The sequence below is a fragment of the Pimephales promelas genome, chromosome 25 (assembly GCF_988280905.1).
Source record: "Pimephales promelas chromosome 25, fPimPro1.hap1.1, whole genome shotgun sequence".
Classification (NCBI taxonomy): domain Eukaryota; kingdom Metazoa; phylum Chordata; class Actinopteri; order Cypriniformes; family Leuciscidae; genus Pimephales; species Pimephales promelas.
This window is the reverse complement of record NC_142793.1, coordinates 11,724,101-11,739,100: the sequence shown is the minus strand read 5'-3', so window position 1 is coordinate 11,739,100 and position 15,000 is coordinate 11,724,101. Positions and strand designations below refer to the sequence as shown.

General features: G+C 37.8%; 1 protein-coding gene across 1 annotated transcript in view; it reads left to right on the top strand.

Moving 5' to 3' along the window:
- Positions 1-5,274, top strand: part of crabp1a (cellular retinoic acid binding protein 1a) — a 12,284-nt gene extending 7,010 nt beyond the window's left edge. The window contains exons 3-4 of the mRNA XM_039669189.2: positions 2,593-2,706; positions 5,041-5,274. Of these exons, the coding sequence (XP_039525123.1) occupies positions 2,593-2,706; positions 5,041-5,091 (165 nt within the window). The 3' untranslated portion in view covers positions 5,092-5,274. The remainder of the gene's footprint in view (positions 1-2,592; positions 2,707-5,040) is intronic.
- Positions 5,275-15,000: the final 9,726 nt, after the last annotated feature.

Sequence of the window (15,000 nt, the reverse complement as noted above, 5' to 3'; positions counted from 1 at the left end):
AACTATGTCAAATTAAAATAAGTGTAACCAAAATGTACTTAACATTTTTATTAAAATTAAGAACCAACTAAAACTACACATATGCAAAGCTGCATGCGTTTAGTCGTTTTCATCGACTTAAAATAAAACTAAACAAAAATTAAAAATGTTGCCTTAGCTAAAATAAGTTTTATACATTTTATTTTACTTAATTTGATGTTTGTAGTGAAAGCGAGGCTGTGAGGAATAGACATAACGTTACGTCTCCTCGGTTGGTTCAGAGTTGGTTGTACTTTTATTTAAAGTTTTTAGGATTTTGCTCTGCTGACGAATCTGGAAAAATCTTTCCAAGAAATGTCATTAGACAAAAACTTTCCGACAATATGGGCGTTGGAAAATTATCTACCATCTTTTTGATCTTTTTACAGCGGATGTAAATGAAAAGCGCTTACATGCCTGTCACGGCGCTGCTCTGAATATTTATATATTTTGCTAACTTACTAAATCCATAGACAGTAAAAGAAAACTAAATCACACACGAAAGAGCACAAACTGTTGTAGCTACGGAACGAGGGTAAGTACATTTATGTGCGTAACGTTACAAGCCTGTTGTAAAACTGGCGGGAATTTTGTGTGAGAACATTTTCTGCCCACATAAATACGCACATTATGCAAAACAATGAGTAAAAACTGGCCAATAATCGTTTACTGTCATAATAAATTAGAATGATTGAACTCTTGAGTCAATTATCATATTGCTATTGACGCCATTTATATAAAATAAGACATTTAAGCATTACCTCAGTAGTCTTGTTGTCGTTGAGGGCGAAGTAACCCAACCGTTTTTCAGGCCGGTTGCTATAGCGACAGACCGTTCACCTGCCACGGGGCAGAGGCTGAGAGACGGTGAGAAATCATGGATGGCCAAGCTAATCGTCTTTTGGAGCTTTTGTTTTTTGGGTGGAGAGACTATTCTACTGTTATTTTCCTTAATTTTAACTTACTACTTTATTGTTTAGATCCTATTTAACATGCACATGCTTTTGCTAATTCAACTGCACAGTTGTTTGTCATTCCAATAAAGCACATTAAACTGAGAGAGGGGGGAAAAGGGATGATGATTGCGCTCATCATCAAAATTCATTTTTTCAGGAGGGAATGGAGGGATTTTATGATTCATTTGCCTAGATTTACATACACATTTGGCAGATGCTTATCCAAAGCCACATGCATGCATTACATTTGATCAGCATACATTTCCAATATAGGCCTATTCCAGCTTGTTTTTGCCACTAAATGAAAAATAAAAGGTAATTGTGACCTCTTTTTTTAATTGTATAAATTCATAATTCTGAAAAAAGTTCTTATCTCGCAACTTTATAACACACTTTGCGAGTTTACTATATCTCACGAATCGATTCTCCGAACAAAGTCTGCCTTTTTCCCCATTTCAGAATTGGACTTTAGGCCTATAACACACAATTGTGAGTTTATATCTCACAATTCTGAGAAAATAAGTTAGAATTTCGAGATTTGAGATTTCGAGATTGAAGAAAAAGTCAGAATTGTGAGATAAAAAGTCACAATGATCAAAGTTGAGCTATAGGGTGGAAAAACGTCTTTTTCCACACTGAAAATTTCTCACCACATCCCAAAGTCACCACAGCCAACATATAGACGATAAAAGTGTCATATACTGTCCCAAACATTCAGATTAGTGTCAATCACTATTTTATTAGCCTAAACAGCAGTGGATTTCGCTTTACTCTACATCCCAGTTAATCCCTGTAAGAGATATGGGGGTCTTTGTTATTATATATTGTAGCCGAAGATATGCATGTGTGTGTGAGAAGACATATAAAGTCTTTGGCATTATAGATTGTAACCAAAGATGTGTGTGTCCCTGCTGTCAGAGTTTTTAGTCTCGGCCAGATGAATGAGTGTGTCGGGCTGCTGTACACTGTCTCATTTTAAAGGGATTTTAGATCAAGCTGCATAAATTAGTTTAAAGACACTGCCTGAGGCCAGAGAGAGAGAGAGAGAGAGAGAGAGAGAGAGAGAGAGAGAGAGAGAGAGAGAGAGAGAGAGAGAGAGAGAGGCACAGATGCGGTTTTGCTGCAGTTCTCTGACACTTTTCATGTATCTGTGGCCCTTCATACACACCCAAATCTCAATGACAAAAATGTAAGTCCGATTCATGAATTCACAAATCATTGTTTTTGACTCAAATCAATGAATTGGTTGATCTGATTGCCAAAATCAGTGTGAATGATTCCTTTAGGAATCAGTCTGTTTTCAAACTCATTGACTTCTGTTTGCGGTTAGCGGATCAGTAGATAAATTATACACTGTAAAAAAATATTGTTGGTTTAACTTAAAAAAGTAAGTAACCTGGTTGCCTTAAAATTTTAAGTTGATTGAACTGGAAAAAGTGAGTTAATACAATGAAGGAGATTAATTTAATCATCAGAAACCCAAAATAATAAGTTATCTGAACTAAATAAATGATTTAAGTTGATTTAACAAAAGCAAAAAAATGTTGTGATAACAAATTTTGAAAATTATTTTTTTTTACAGTGTAGGTTATTATAACAATTTAATTTCGGTCTGCAGAGTGTGGCCTCATGGGAGACGGAGAATAAAATGTACTGCAAACAGACGCTGGTGGATCGAGACGGACCCGTTACATTCTGGAGTAGAGAGCTGCGCGGAGACGAACTGATCTTGGTGAGAGATACACAAACACACCATATCCCTGAACACACTGGACACTTGAATGGACTATAATTTCTCAAAGCTTTGTCTACTATGTTGGACATGAAGGAAGACTGCAAAGGGAGAAATTGTTTCTGGTGTTCACTTCTCCAGACAGAAGGGGCTGGATAATGTTATTTTAATATGATTGAACAGTGTTTGTATGAGAGCTCACTGACTGAGATCATATTTTATGACTTCAGACAGGAAACAGACTATGGATTTATTTTCAATATAGCTTAACATTAAGACAGCGAGAGAAAGAGAGAGAGAGAGAGAGAGAGAGAGAGAGAGAGAGAGAGAGAGAGAGAGAGAGAGAGAGAGAGAGAGAGAGATGGTGGGTGTGAGATGTTTAATGGAGTGAATCGATCAGGCTGTTTTCTCACTTCTGTCTCATGTGACACACACACACACACACTCTGGGTGTCCTTTACAGAAAGTTTTGTCCACCAAAGGGTTCAATAGGGCCTAAAACAAATTTGTTTTTGTTTTTTCAAAGAATGGTCAGAAAAAGGTGCTTCAGAATTTTTTTTTTTTTTTTTTTTGTCTTCAGGGACAATCCTGTATCCTGTTACCAAAAATCGATAAAATCATTTTAAAATGTATAAAACAAAACATGGGAAAAAAACTCTTTTTAAAAAAATAATTCTTACAATATCTTTGGTTGCAGGGTTGAATGGTCACGCTTGAGAAATACAATGTTTAAAAAAATGATAAAAGTATGTTATTGTTTTACACTATATATATATATATATATATATATATATATATATATATATATATATATATATATATGAAGAGTTCAGATGCAAAAGCCTCTAAATGTCATTTGAAATGTTCTTCATTAATGATGATTTTTATCAAACTTGTATATTGAAGTTCAGTAATTTCACTTAAATAACAATTAATAGGTAATTATCATAGCCTACAGTATATATATATATATATATATATATATATAATATTAATACAGTAAACTACTGTTCAAAGGTTTGAAGCCTGTTATATATATATATATATATATATATATAGCCTACAGTATATATATATATATATATATATATCATATATATATATATAGCCTACAGTATATATATATATATATATATATATATATATATATATATATATACATATATATATATCATATATATATATATATATCACGGTTTCCACAAAAATAAAATATGAAATATAAAAAAAAAATAAAAAAAATGAAGCGGCACAACTGTTTTCAACATTGATAATAATCAGAAATGTTTCTTGAGCAGCAAATCAGCATCTGAGAATGATTTCTGAATGATCATGTGACACTGATCATAGTAATGATGCTAAAAATTCAGCTTTGAATCACTGGAATAAATTAAATTTTAAAATACATTCAAATAGAAAACAGTTCTTTTAAATTACAATTAGAATTTCAAAAAAATTCACTGTATTTTTGATCAAATAAATGCATCCTTTGTGAACATAAGAGACTTAATTCAAAAACCTTAAAATATCTTTCAATTAAAATAAAAAATATTAAGTCATGTTCATTAAGAATGTATAGCACATGCTTGATATAAAGTAAGCCATTGCAAGACAAAAGGGTCATGGCCATTTGATTCCAAACATGTTTAAAATGTCATATCCACCACATAATGCTTTCAAACGATGACAATATTCATGACGTTCAGAAAAGATAGTCCATGTCTCTCCTGTGATGCATGTCCACACTTGGACATTATTGGAAGTCAAGTTCAAAAAACTTGCGCGAGTGTGAAAAAAGTACTTTCTAAAAGTCCACAGGGCCGAAAGTGCTGACAGTCGAAGAAACGCCCATATGATCCAAATTCAACAATAAAACAAGAGCGTCCTGAATGCGTTCCAGGACATGGCGCTCCTGACGGCGGGCTGACCCCTGAGAGCGATTGTCAGACACTTATTCAAGCTGAACACAGGAATGTGAAGGACTGTCCAAAACAAATGCAGGTCTGACCCAAATAGATTTTAAATCTGACAGTCAGGCCGCTTGACATTTCTCACGCCTTGCTAAGTGAATTCAGAGCTTGAAGTCTGAAGAACAACAATCCCAGAATGCAGCACTCATTGTCTTTGGCATTTCGCTGCGAATCTAGGACACATTTCCATAAGATATATACGTGCTTTGTTTTGCTTAGTCCAAAATAAAGCACAAAAGGGATTATGGACGGCTCTGATTGTCTTTATTTCATAAACACAACATAATGGAGGTTAACTGCAGGATGCTCGGCAAGAGCTTCAGATTAACAGGCAAATTTCTTTCTTCCTGTCTCTCATTCTCAGATCTTTGGGGCCGATGACGTGGTTTGCACGCGGATTTACGTACGAGAATGAGGCGGCGATGGCGACCGTGACAAATGAAACCAAGCATTCCCGCATCCCAACAAACCAGAACCTTACATCGCATGTCAGGCAGTGAACATGTATCTGTGCAGTGCATTGTGGGATTTCATTTCTCAATCCATTACTTTAAAGGGACACTCCACCCATTTGCATTAAGATTTCCGTTGTTAGAAACCCAGTTATACTGTTGAATGGTCGTGCAACGCTCTCATTTTCCCCTGAGACGAGAGAGATCTGCTATTTTCACTTCCTCCCACAATGATGCAAAAATCGTAATTTTTACGTCATTGTAGGAGGAAGTGTAATAGGGGGATTTCTATAAAGACTACAAGCACTATGGAGGATTGGGATTACACATAGTGTCGGCCATCTTTTTTTGGAAACTAAGCTAGCAGGCTCTTGTTCTGTGGAGAAAACTTTATAGGGGTTACCGTCCTCTTTTTCCTGGACATGTCCGGTCGTCGATGTCCGGGATTCAGCTTTTGCTTTCTGCAGTCGCCATTCATTGTTTACATGCACAGCTTTTGTTTTAATCTAACTGAATTCATTCGATTGGTGAATCTGAATGTAGTGTTTACATGAACGCTAAACAAGTGATGTGTGTTTTAACATTGCTAAGAAAATTCCCGCTCGTCTGTGAGAGATACGAGACCGGTGCGTCTCACAGGTGTCGCTCATCGGTAATCCCGCCACCGGCCTCGCGTCGTTCTACCGCGGCCCTCACTTGTCCCGCTCGCCACAGTAAACATGATGAATGGCGACTGTAGAACGCAAAAGCCGAATCCCGGACATTTTGGGCGATCTCGAAACACATTTTTGGGCAGACTCATCACGGAGACTCACTAGACTAGCCTAGACTTGTTGTTTAACGACAGTGCTGTGTTACCGGTAGGCGTGGCCTCCTAGGCAAGTGTATTCTGGGAGTTGTTGTCTTTTATCCACATAAGCCAAAAATACATTTTCTGGCTTTTCTCAGTCTAGAAAGCTCCAAATTCAAAAATAATTTCACATTTCTTCTACATAAATGAATTATTTTTTTTATACAAATTCATCTTTCCAGAGGTGAAGTATCCCTTTAATCGTCATTCTGTTTGTTCTGCTCTCTTTGTCCATTTCTCGCACAGATATGTGTATTGCAAACAAAAACAGTAATAAAAATGGAACCAAACTCTTTCTGTGTCATATTTTTAGAGATCTGTCATAAAAAAAACTTTCAAAATCAACAAAGAATCAACACTGTGTGATTTTTACCCCCATCTAGGGGTGAAAAGGTATATGACCATCCAGTGAATATTAGTTTCTGTTCCTCTCATTTCGTTTTAACTCCTACGGTGGCCAATGTAGTCCAAGATTAACATGGCTTCCAGTTCGACCTCGTCCATGAGTGTTAACTCAAACGTAAACGGGAAAGGCGAAGCTTGAGTTAACGGGTATGTCCCTCTTTGGCTAATGTACTTTCAAGATGGAGGGGCAACATGGCGACCGACATTAGAACCCCTTACCCGTATGTATTTTCAATGGCATATTATACACTCACGAGAATACTTTATTACTTGAACGAAGTAAATATACATTAATGAGCACATATATTTTTGAAAGAACTAAGTGTTTTTAGCTAAGTATAAACTCAGAGTTACACAGTGTAGCTTTAAAGTAAAGCAAAACACTGTTTTGAAGAACCTATCAAGATCTCCAAAAAGCCGTAAGATCAACTCAAGAACCCTGTAGTGAAAACAGTCCTGAACGAGAAGAGAATTCTTTGCTGAAGCATTATTTTCCCGAGGCTTCCGCAGAGAGACGGTGGTTTAGCTCATTAGACACAGATTGTGTCCCGCGGTCAGACTCCGGCGGGTGGCAGACACAGATAAACAGCAGACGGTTCCACTCTTTAAGGGACGTGGTGCTGAACTGTGTGATCAGATTTAGCGGGTGTCATGTTCAGGGAAACCTATTATATGAATTTCCCAAAAGAGAACGGAAATCCAAATGCACAGACAAAGAGGTGGTTTTAAAACCCTAAATCCGGACAATGAGGTGGTGCTAAACACCCCGTCTACACTGAGAGTGGGCGATGAAGCACGGAACAAAATTAGAATGCACACGTTATGATCAACAAAGCTGTGTACACTGCAAGCAGACGATTCAACACAACGTGAAGGATCCCATTATAGTTTAAGTTTAAAGCTGTGCGCTATAGAGGACTTTCGTAGACAGACAGAGACATAGTCGGATAGACGACAGACAGACAGATGTCAGACAGACAGATAGAGACTGATGGAGAGACAGAGACAGACATGTAGTCAGATAAACGACAGACAGACAGATAGACAGACAGACAGACAGACAGATATATAGATAGATAGATAGATAGATAGATAGATAGATAGATAGATAGATAGATAGATAGATAGATAGATAGATAGATAGATAGATAGATAGATAGATAGATAGATAGATAGATAGATAGATAGATAGATAGATAGCTTCCACCGAGAAACAACCTGGACCAGACAGTAAATAAAACTGGTAGAGAGCTGGTGCAGCTCTGCCGAGACTCAGGCCTGTACATACTCAACGGCAGGATCCGAGGGGACTCTTTAGGGAGGTTCACGTGTTGTTCAGGTCTTGGAGCTAGTGTAGTTGACTACGCCATCACTGACATGGACCCATCCTCCTTCAATGCATTCACTGTCAAACAGCAAACTCCGCTTTCTGACCATAACCAAACTAACATTTATATCAAAACGCGTCACACACCAGAACAAAACAGACTGGAAACCTGCCGAATGTATCAGGTCCAGCAAAGATACAAATGGGCTCCGGACAGCACAGACAAGTTTGTCCAAGCCCTCAGTTCTGAAGAACTAAAAAATCAAATAAACACATTTATTACTAAGAAATTCGAAACAACTAAAGATGGTGTTAATTCGGCTACAAATGAAATCAATAACATATTTAATAAAGCAGCACAGAAAAGTGAATTGAAAAAGAAAGGCAAAAAATACACAAAAAATACTCCAAAAGATGAAAAATGGTTTGACTCAGACTGCAAAACATTGAGAAAACAACTTAGAAAATTATCAAATCTGAAACATAAAGAACCAAACAACACTGACTTAAGAACTGAATACTTTTCAAAACTAAAAATATATAAAGACACAATTAGAGTGAAGAAGCAACACCATCTGACCAAAAATATAGAAGAATTAGAACACTCAATAAATCAGAATCAGTTCTGGGATATGTGGAATAATCTGAGCACCGCTAAACCACAAGACCTACCAATACAAGATGGAGAAATTTGGACAAATCATTTTGAAAACTTATACAGAGAAATCCCATCAAAACAACTCAATGACAATTATAATCGGATCAAACTAAATCTACAAACTTATGAAGAGACAATTAAAAATAATCAAAATCCACTTGACTTCCCAATTACACAGGAAGAATTGGCAAACAAACTCAAAAGCCTAAAAGGAAATAAATCTTGTGGTCCTGACAGCATTCTAGGTGAGATGCTGAAACACAGCACACCGGAGCTGCAGGCGGCGCTGCTCAAACTGTTCAACATCGTACTCCGTTCAGGCTGTTTTCCTGACATCTGGAGCCAAGGACTTATTACCCCAATTCACAAGAGTGGAAATAAATTAGACCCTAATAATTTCAGAGGCATTTGTGTGAGCAGTAATCTGGGGAAGTTATTTAGCAGTATTTTAAACAATAGAATTGTAAGCTTCCTTAACGAACACAATGTCCTGAGCCCGAGTCAGATTGGCTTCATTCCAAAACACAGAACTACTGACCACATTTACACCCTACACACCCTAATCAATAAACACGTAAAACAGACCAAAAACGGAAAAATATTTGCATGCTTTGTCGATTTCAAAAAAGCATTTGATTCTATTTGGCACAACGGATTATATTACAAACTTTTACAAAGCGGTGTAGGGGGTAAAGTCTATGACATTATAAAATCAATGTATTCGAACAACAAATGTGCAATTCGAATTGGCAACAAACATACAAAATTCTTTACCCAAAAGAGAGGAGTGCGGCAGGGCTGTAGCCTGAGTCCAACGCTGTTCAACATCTACATTAATGAACTAGCGGTGCAGTTGGAGCAGTCTACAGGCCCTGGACTCACCCTACAGGACAGGAGCATCAAGCTCTTGCTGTACGCAGACGACCTGGTGCTGCTGTCACCCACTGCACAGGGACTACAGCAGCACCTGGACCTGCTGCACAACTACTGCCAGAACTGGGCCCTGGCAGTCAACCTCAAAAAGACCAACATTATGGTCTTTCAGAAGAAGCCCAGATGTCAGGAACACAGATACCAGTTCAGTCTAGGCAGCACCGGCCTAGAGCACACGATGCAGTACACTTACCTCGGCCTGGTCATCACTGCATCGGGGAGTTTCAGTCTGGCAGTGAATGCTCTTAAAGATAAAGCTCGCAGAGCTCTATACGCCATTAAGAAGAAATTCCAAAACTCTGAATTACCGATTCCAATCTGGTGTAAAATCTTTGATAGTGTGATTCAGCCCATTGCGCTGTATGGAAGTGAGGTGTGGGGTCCACTCAGTGATCAGAGCTACACTAGATGGGACAGACATCCAACAGAAGCCCTACACACAGAATTCTGCAAAATGATACTAAAACTACAAAGGAAAACACCCAATAACGCGTGTAGGGCAGAATTAGGCCGATTCCCATTGATTATTAATATGCAAAAAAGATCCCTCAAATTCTGGATGCATCTAAAATCAAGTCCCACAGAATCGCTACATTTTAAAGCATTACAGACCCAAGAACTGAACCCCGAAAAGAGTCTTCTCAGTCAGCTGGTCCTGAGACTCACTAACTCGACTAACCCTACTAACACTCACCAGTCTCAGACCAGCACTGCTCCTCACACACACATCAGAATAAACCAAATTACTAAACAGTCTAAAAATACATATCTGGAACATTGGGATCAGGAAACCAAAACACAAAGTAAACTACAATTCTATCGAAATCTGAAATCAAATTATGAAATGGAGGAATATCTCCAGAGTGTGAGAGACACAAAGCAGAGACAGATCCTGAGCAAGTACAGGCTGAGTGAACACAGTCTAGCCATCGAGACCGGCAGACACAGAAAGAGCTGGCTACCCCGAGAGCAAAGGGTGTGTGTTCAGTGTAGGACAGGAGAGATCGAAACAGAGACACACTTCCTCCTCCACTGCCACAAATACAGCTCGATTAGAGACCTCTACTTCAATAAACTTAATAAACTAATACAGAACTTTACAGCCATGACTGAAGTAGAGCAGATAAAGATCTTACTAGGAGAGGGACAGACCGCAGCACTGACTGCCAGATACGTGTGTGCGTGCCACAGCCTGAGAGACAGTAGGTGAATGTGTGTGTGTGTGTGACCTCAGTGTGTTTCCCTAATGTCCACCACAGTGACCCTTAGTAATGTGTGTATATATATGTCAAAACACTGTGGTATCAAACGTTCATAGAAATTATAATCTGTTACACTGTTATTTTTTGCAATTAATTTAATTTGTACATTTTAATTTAAGTTGTTATAATACTTTGTTATTTTTACTGTCTTCACTATACTATGTGTTACAAGCTTTGGCAATATTGTAATATGTACAGTCATGCCAATAAAGCAATTTAAATTGAAATTGAAAAATTGAAATTGAATAGATAGATAGACAGACAAACAGATACAGACAGACATGTAGTCAGACAAACGACAGATAGACAGACAGATAACACAAAAACAGATAGACAGACGTCAGACAGACAAGACAGATAGATAGACTGATAGACAGAGACAGACATGTAGTCAGATAAATGATAGACAGACAGACAGACAGACAAAAGACAAACAGACAGAGACTGATAGACAGAGACAGACATATAGTCAGATAGACGACAGAGACAGATAATATATAGACAGATGACAGACAAACAAACAGACTGATAAAGATAGATAGACAGACAGACAAAAGACAGACAGATAGATCGATGACATACAGATAGACAGGCCGATAGAGACAGCAGACAGATAGAGAGATAGTTAGACAGAGGCAGACATATGACAGAGACAGACAGATAGGGAGACAGAGGCAAGCATATAGTCAGACGACAGACAGAAAGATAGACGACACAGACGACAGATAGACAGATAGATAGATAGATAGATAGATAGATAGATAGACAGACAGACGGACGGACGGACGGACGGACGGACGGACGGACGGACAGACAGATAGATAGACGACATATGTAGACAACAGAGAGACAGATAGATAGACAGACAGACAGACAGACAGATAGATAGATAGACAGACAGACAGACAGACAGACAGACAGACAGACAGACAACATATGTAGACAGACAGACAGACAGACACAGATAGACAGACAGACAGACAGAAGTTGAGAAGTTAAGTTAAACTCACTTAACAGAGACAGACAGATAGAGAGACAGAGGCAAGCATATAGTCAGAAGACAGACAGAAAGATAGACGACACAGACGACAGATAGACAGATAGATAGATGACAGACAGACAGACAGACAGACAGACATACAGACAGATAGATAGATAGATAGATAGATAGATAGATAGATAGATAGATAGATAGATAGATAGATAGATAGATAGATAGATAGATAGATAGATAGATAGATAGATAGATAGATAGATAGATGTTGAGAAGTTAAGTTAAAACTTCTGACTTTACACCCGTTCCACATGATTAAGGATCAGGCTGTGTGTGAGGACGAGTGTGTGGGAGAGATGGAGCTGTTTTGGCCCGTGGCTGCAGTTAGATCAAAGCTGATGGATGAGGCAATCACTGCGATGAGAAACACAGGATGGAGACTCTCTTCATGTCTTCCTCTCCGCATCACAGGAATAAAGTCTCGCTCATCACAAACTGGGACAACTATACCAAACCAGACTCAAAGAGCGTCTCAGGCTGGCAGAGAAATGCCCAGGGCTTGAAAAAGGGGTTGCTAGTCAACAAACATCTTTTTCATTTACTAAATTTTTTTTTTAATAGATCTAACAGCCTGTCGTGAGACTTTTATTCTGTCAACTCAACACACCTGCTCAGCCAATATAAAACCCTCAATGTTCAGCTCAATTCCAGCCTTTAATATAAACATCTCAGGAAGTCGTGACTCTGTTGTTGCAACTGTTCTCTGGCTTAGCTCGAAGTTGTGAATCACCCACAAACAAACCCCAAGACACGAACAACAAAACATCAGACGACGCGGAGCGATTAGTCTTCCTGCCACGGGGCTGCCAGAGCTCAAGCCGCTCTTTTCAACACACTTTCACGGAACCCAACAACGCAAACCTCCCAAACCGGCAGTTTCTCCCCACACCGGCCTGATTTCTGACCCGCTACACCACGAAAGAATAGTTTGGCCCTGCAGTCAGAACGCCCCGGGCCAGCGCGCGAGTGTGCGCTGTAATGTTCATTGGTTCCGATGCTTCTCTCTGTGAAAGAGCTCATTGTTGGGAACGGTCAGCCGACAGGGGCTCTGAGAAACACTCATAGGAAACACTGAGTGCTCTATAAGCTCGTATAGGGGTTCCCTACCGCCCCCAGATCTTCCGAGGGGCCCGCGGGGGCCCAAACGAGGCCAGTACCGCTGTGAACAGAAACAATTAGAGCTCAGCTGTTGTTTGATGTGCATATAAGGGAGTTAATGGGAAGATTTTACGCGTCCATTCAGTGTTTGATGCTCCGGCTATGAAGATTTTTTTCTCTCTCCCAAATCCAGATTTGCATATCCATGATCCATCCCAAATTGCATAGGGGTTTACGGTACGGTTTACGGATGGTTAGCACGGCCCTGTTAGTCCATTACTCGATGTTGAAGGAAAATAAATAATGAACACCCCAAACAATAGATTGCATGGCATCAATAAAAAAATCTGGGGTTTTTTGGCTTACGATTTTTTGTTAATCCTTACGTATTTAATTGAATAATTGAACTTAATCAAGTTAAATTTTAGTTTGTTTCCTAATTCAACAAAATTATTTTAGTTTAATTCCAAGCCAACATTTCAGATGTGTATTACATTTTAATTCAGCCTAAGTTTTATTTAAATGAACAAAATCGTTTCAATAGATTTATTTTATATTTTTGAGTACCCAGAATATATATATATATATATATATATATATATATATATATATATATATATATATATATATATATATATATATATATATATATATATATATATTTCCTTTCTTTTTATATAAATATATATGCTTTTATGGTGGGTGGGGATGCACTTCTTTAGGCTTCAAAATCTCAGGTATGGGATTGGTAAAAAAAGCAAACCGGATGGTTTGAGGGTGAATGAATTATGGGAAAAATTTTATTTTTGGGCGAACTATTCCTTTAAAATGTCGTCAGACAGACAGCGACTACAGTCCTGCCAGAATAATCAGCAAAGTAGACCAGACGTTATGACGAGAAGTTTGGCTCTGCATGACTCGAGTTTATTTGACAGTTTTATAAGCTTATAAACACGCCAGATCACACTAATGAAGGTTCCCTGCGTATCTGTCTATCTCTCTAGCTCTGACAAAGCAAGCTGTATTTCTCTCTCTCTCTCTCTCTGCTGGAGACTCTGCACTTGTCAGCCCGAGCGCCCGTCACAACAATCTGGGTCACTCTGACTGGGCCGAAGAGAAAGAATCAACCTTCACCTGTCCAAAACAATTCTGTCTAGTCCCTATTAACACACACACACACACACACACACACACACCACACGGATCATTCCAGTGCTACGGACGGGGTCCGCTGAGAAAGCAGTCGGATTTGATGAATCATTTTACACCTTTTTCTTCAAAAGGTGAAAAAAATATATTTTTCTCTCTTGTAATGTAGTTTTTCTTCGCAGAAATACTTCATGTAGGTCTACATAACCACACAAATTGCAATGTAAAAACTATACAGTTATTGATTTGAATGCAAATGCTAACGGCTTGCTATCTTCAGATATGGAAGCACATTTCCGCCACATAATAAAAAAAATGGTATATCATAATTAATTAAAAAGATCATAATTTCGCTTTTTTTTATCTCAAAATCTCAATTTCGACTGTTTCATATCAATTATGATCTATGTCGTAATAATGACGTCAGTTTATTGAATTATTACTTAGTAGCTATGGCATAATTACAGCTTAATAGCCTAGCCTATGTCAATTCTGACTTTTAAAATTAATTACGATTTTTCATCGAATGGATGAATCTGAATATCAGTCACATGTATAATGGCACTTTTTCTTTACACAAAAAATAGAAATGGTGTGTTTAATGTTTATTTCATCATCATCTCACTAAAATATTTAGCGTTATAGTGCTGGGTAGACAATTTACAAGTTTGAATCAGATACTGATTCCACATTACATGACAAAAACTAGTTAGTAAGTAATCCATTACACATTTAAAGTAATGTAATCAGCCTACTTTTGGATTATTTTGACATAACTCGTTTATCACATTAAAATTGAATAGGATTGTAACCATATTGATACAAAAAATAAATACACAAAGAAAATATATCATTCTTTGTTAACAACACGAGGAGCATTAATAATACATTACAATAATAGTTGTGTTCACCAGGAGTTGATTCGATGTTGCAATGTGAGAAAACATTACTGAAAGTGAAAAGATTTCTGTAAATATCTGTAAAATATGTAAACATGTAATTAATTTTCGTGTGTATATATATATAAAGGCTGTGAAACGATTAATCGCATCCAAAATAATAGTTTGTGTTTATGCAATATATGTGTGCGTAGTGTCTATAATTATATTGTATATATAAATACACACACATGCATG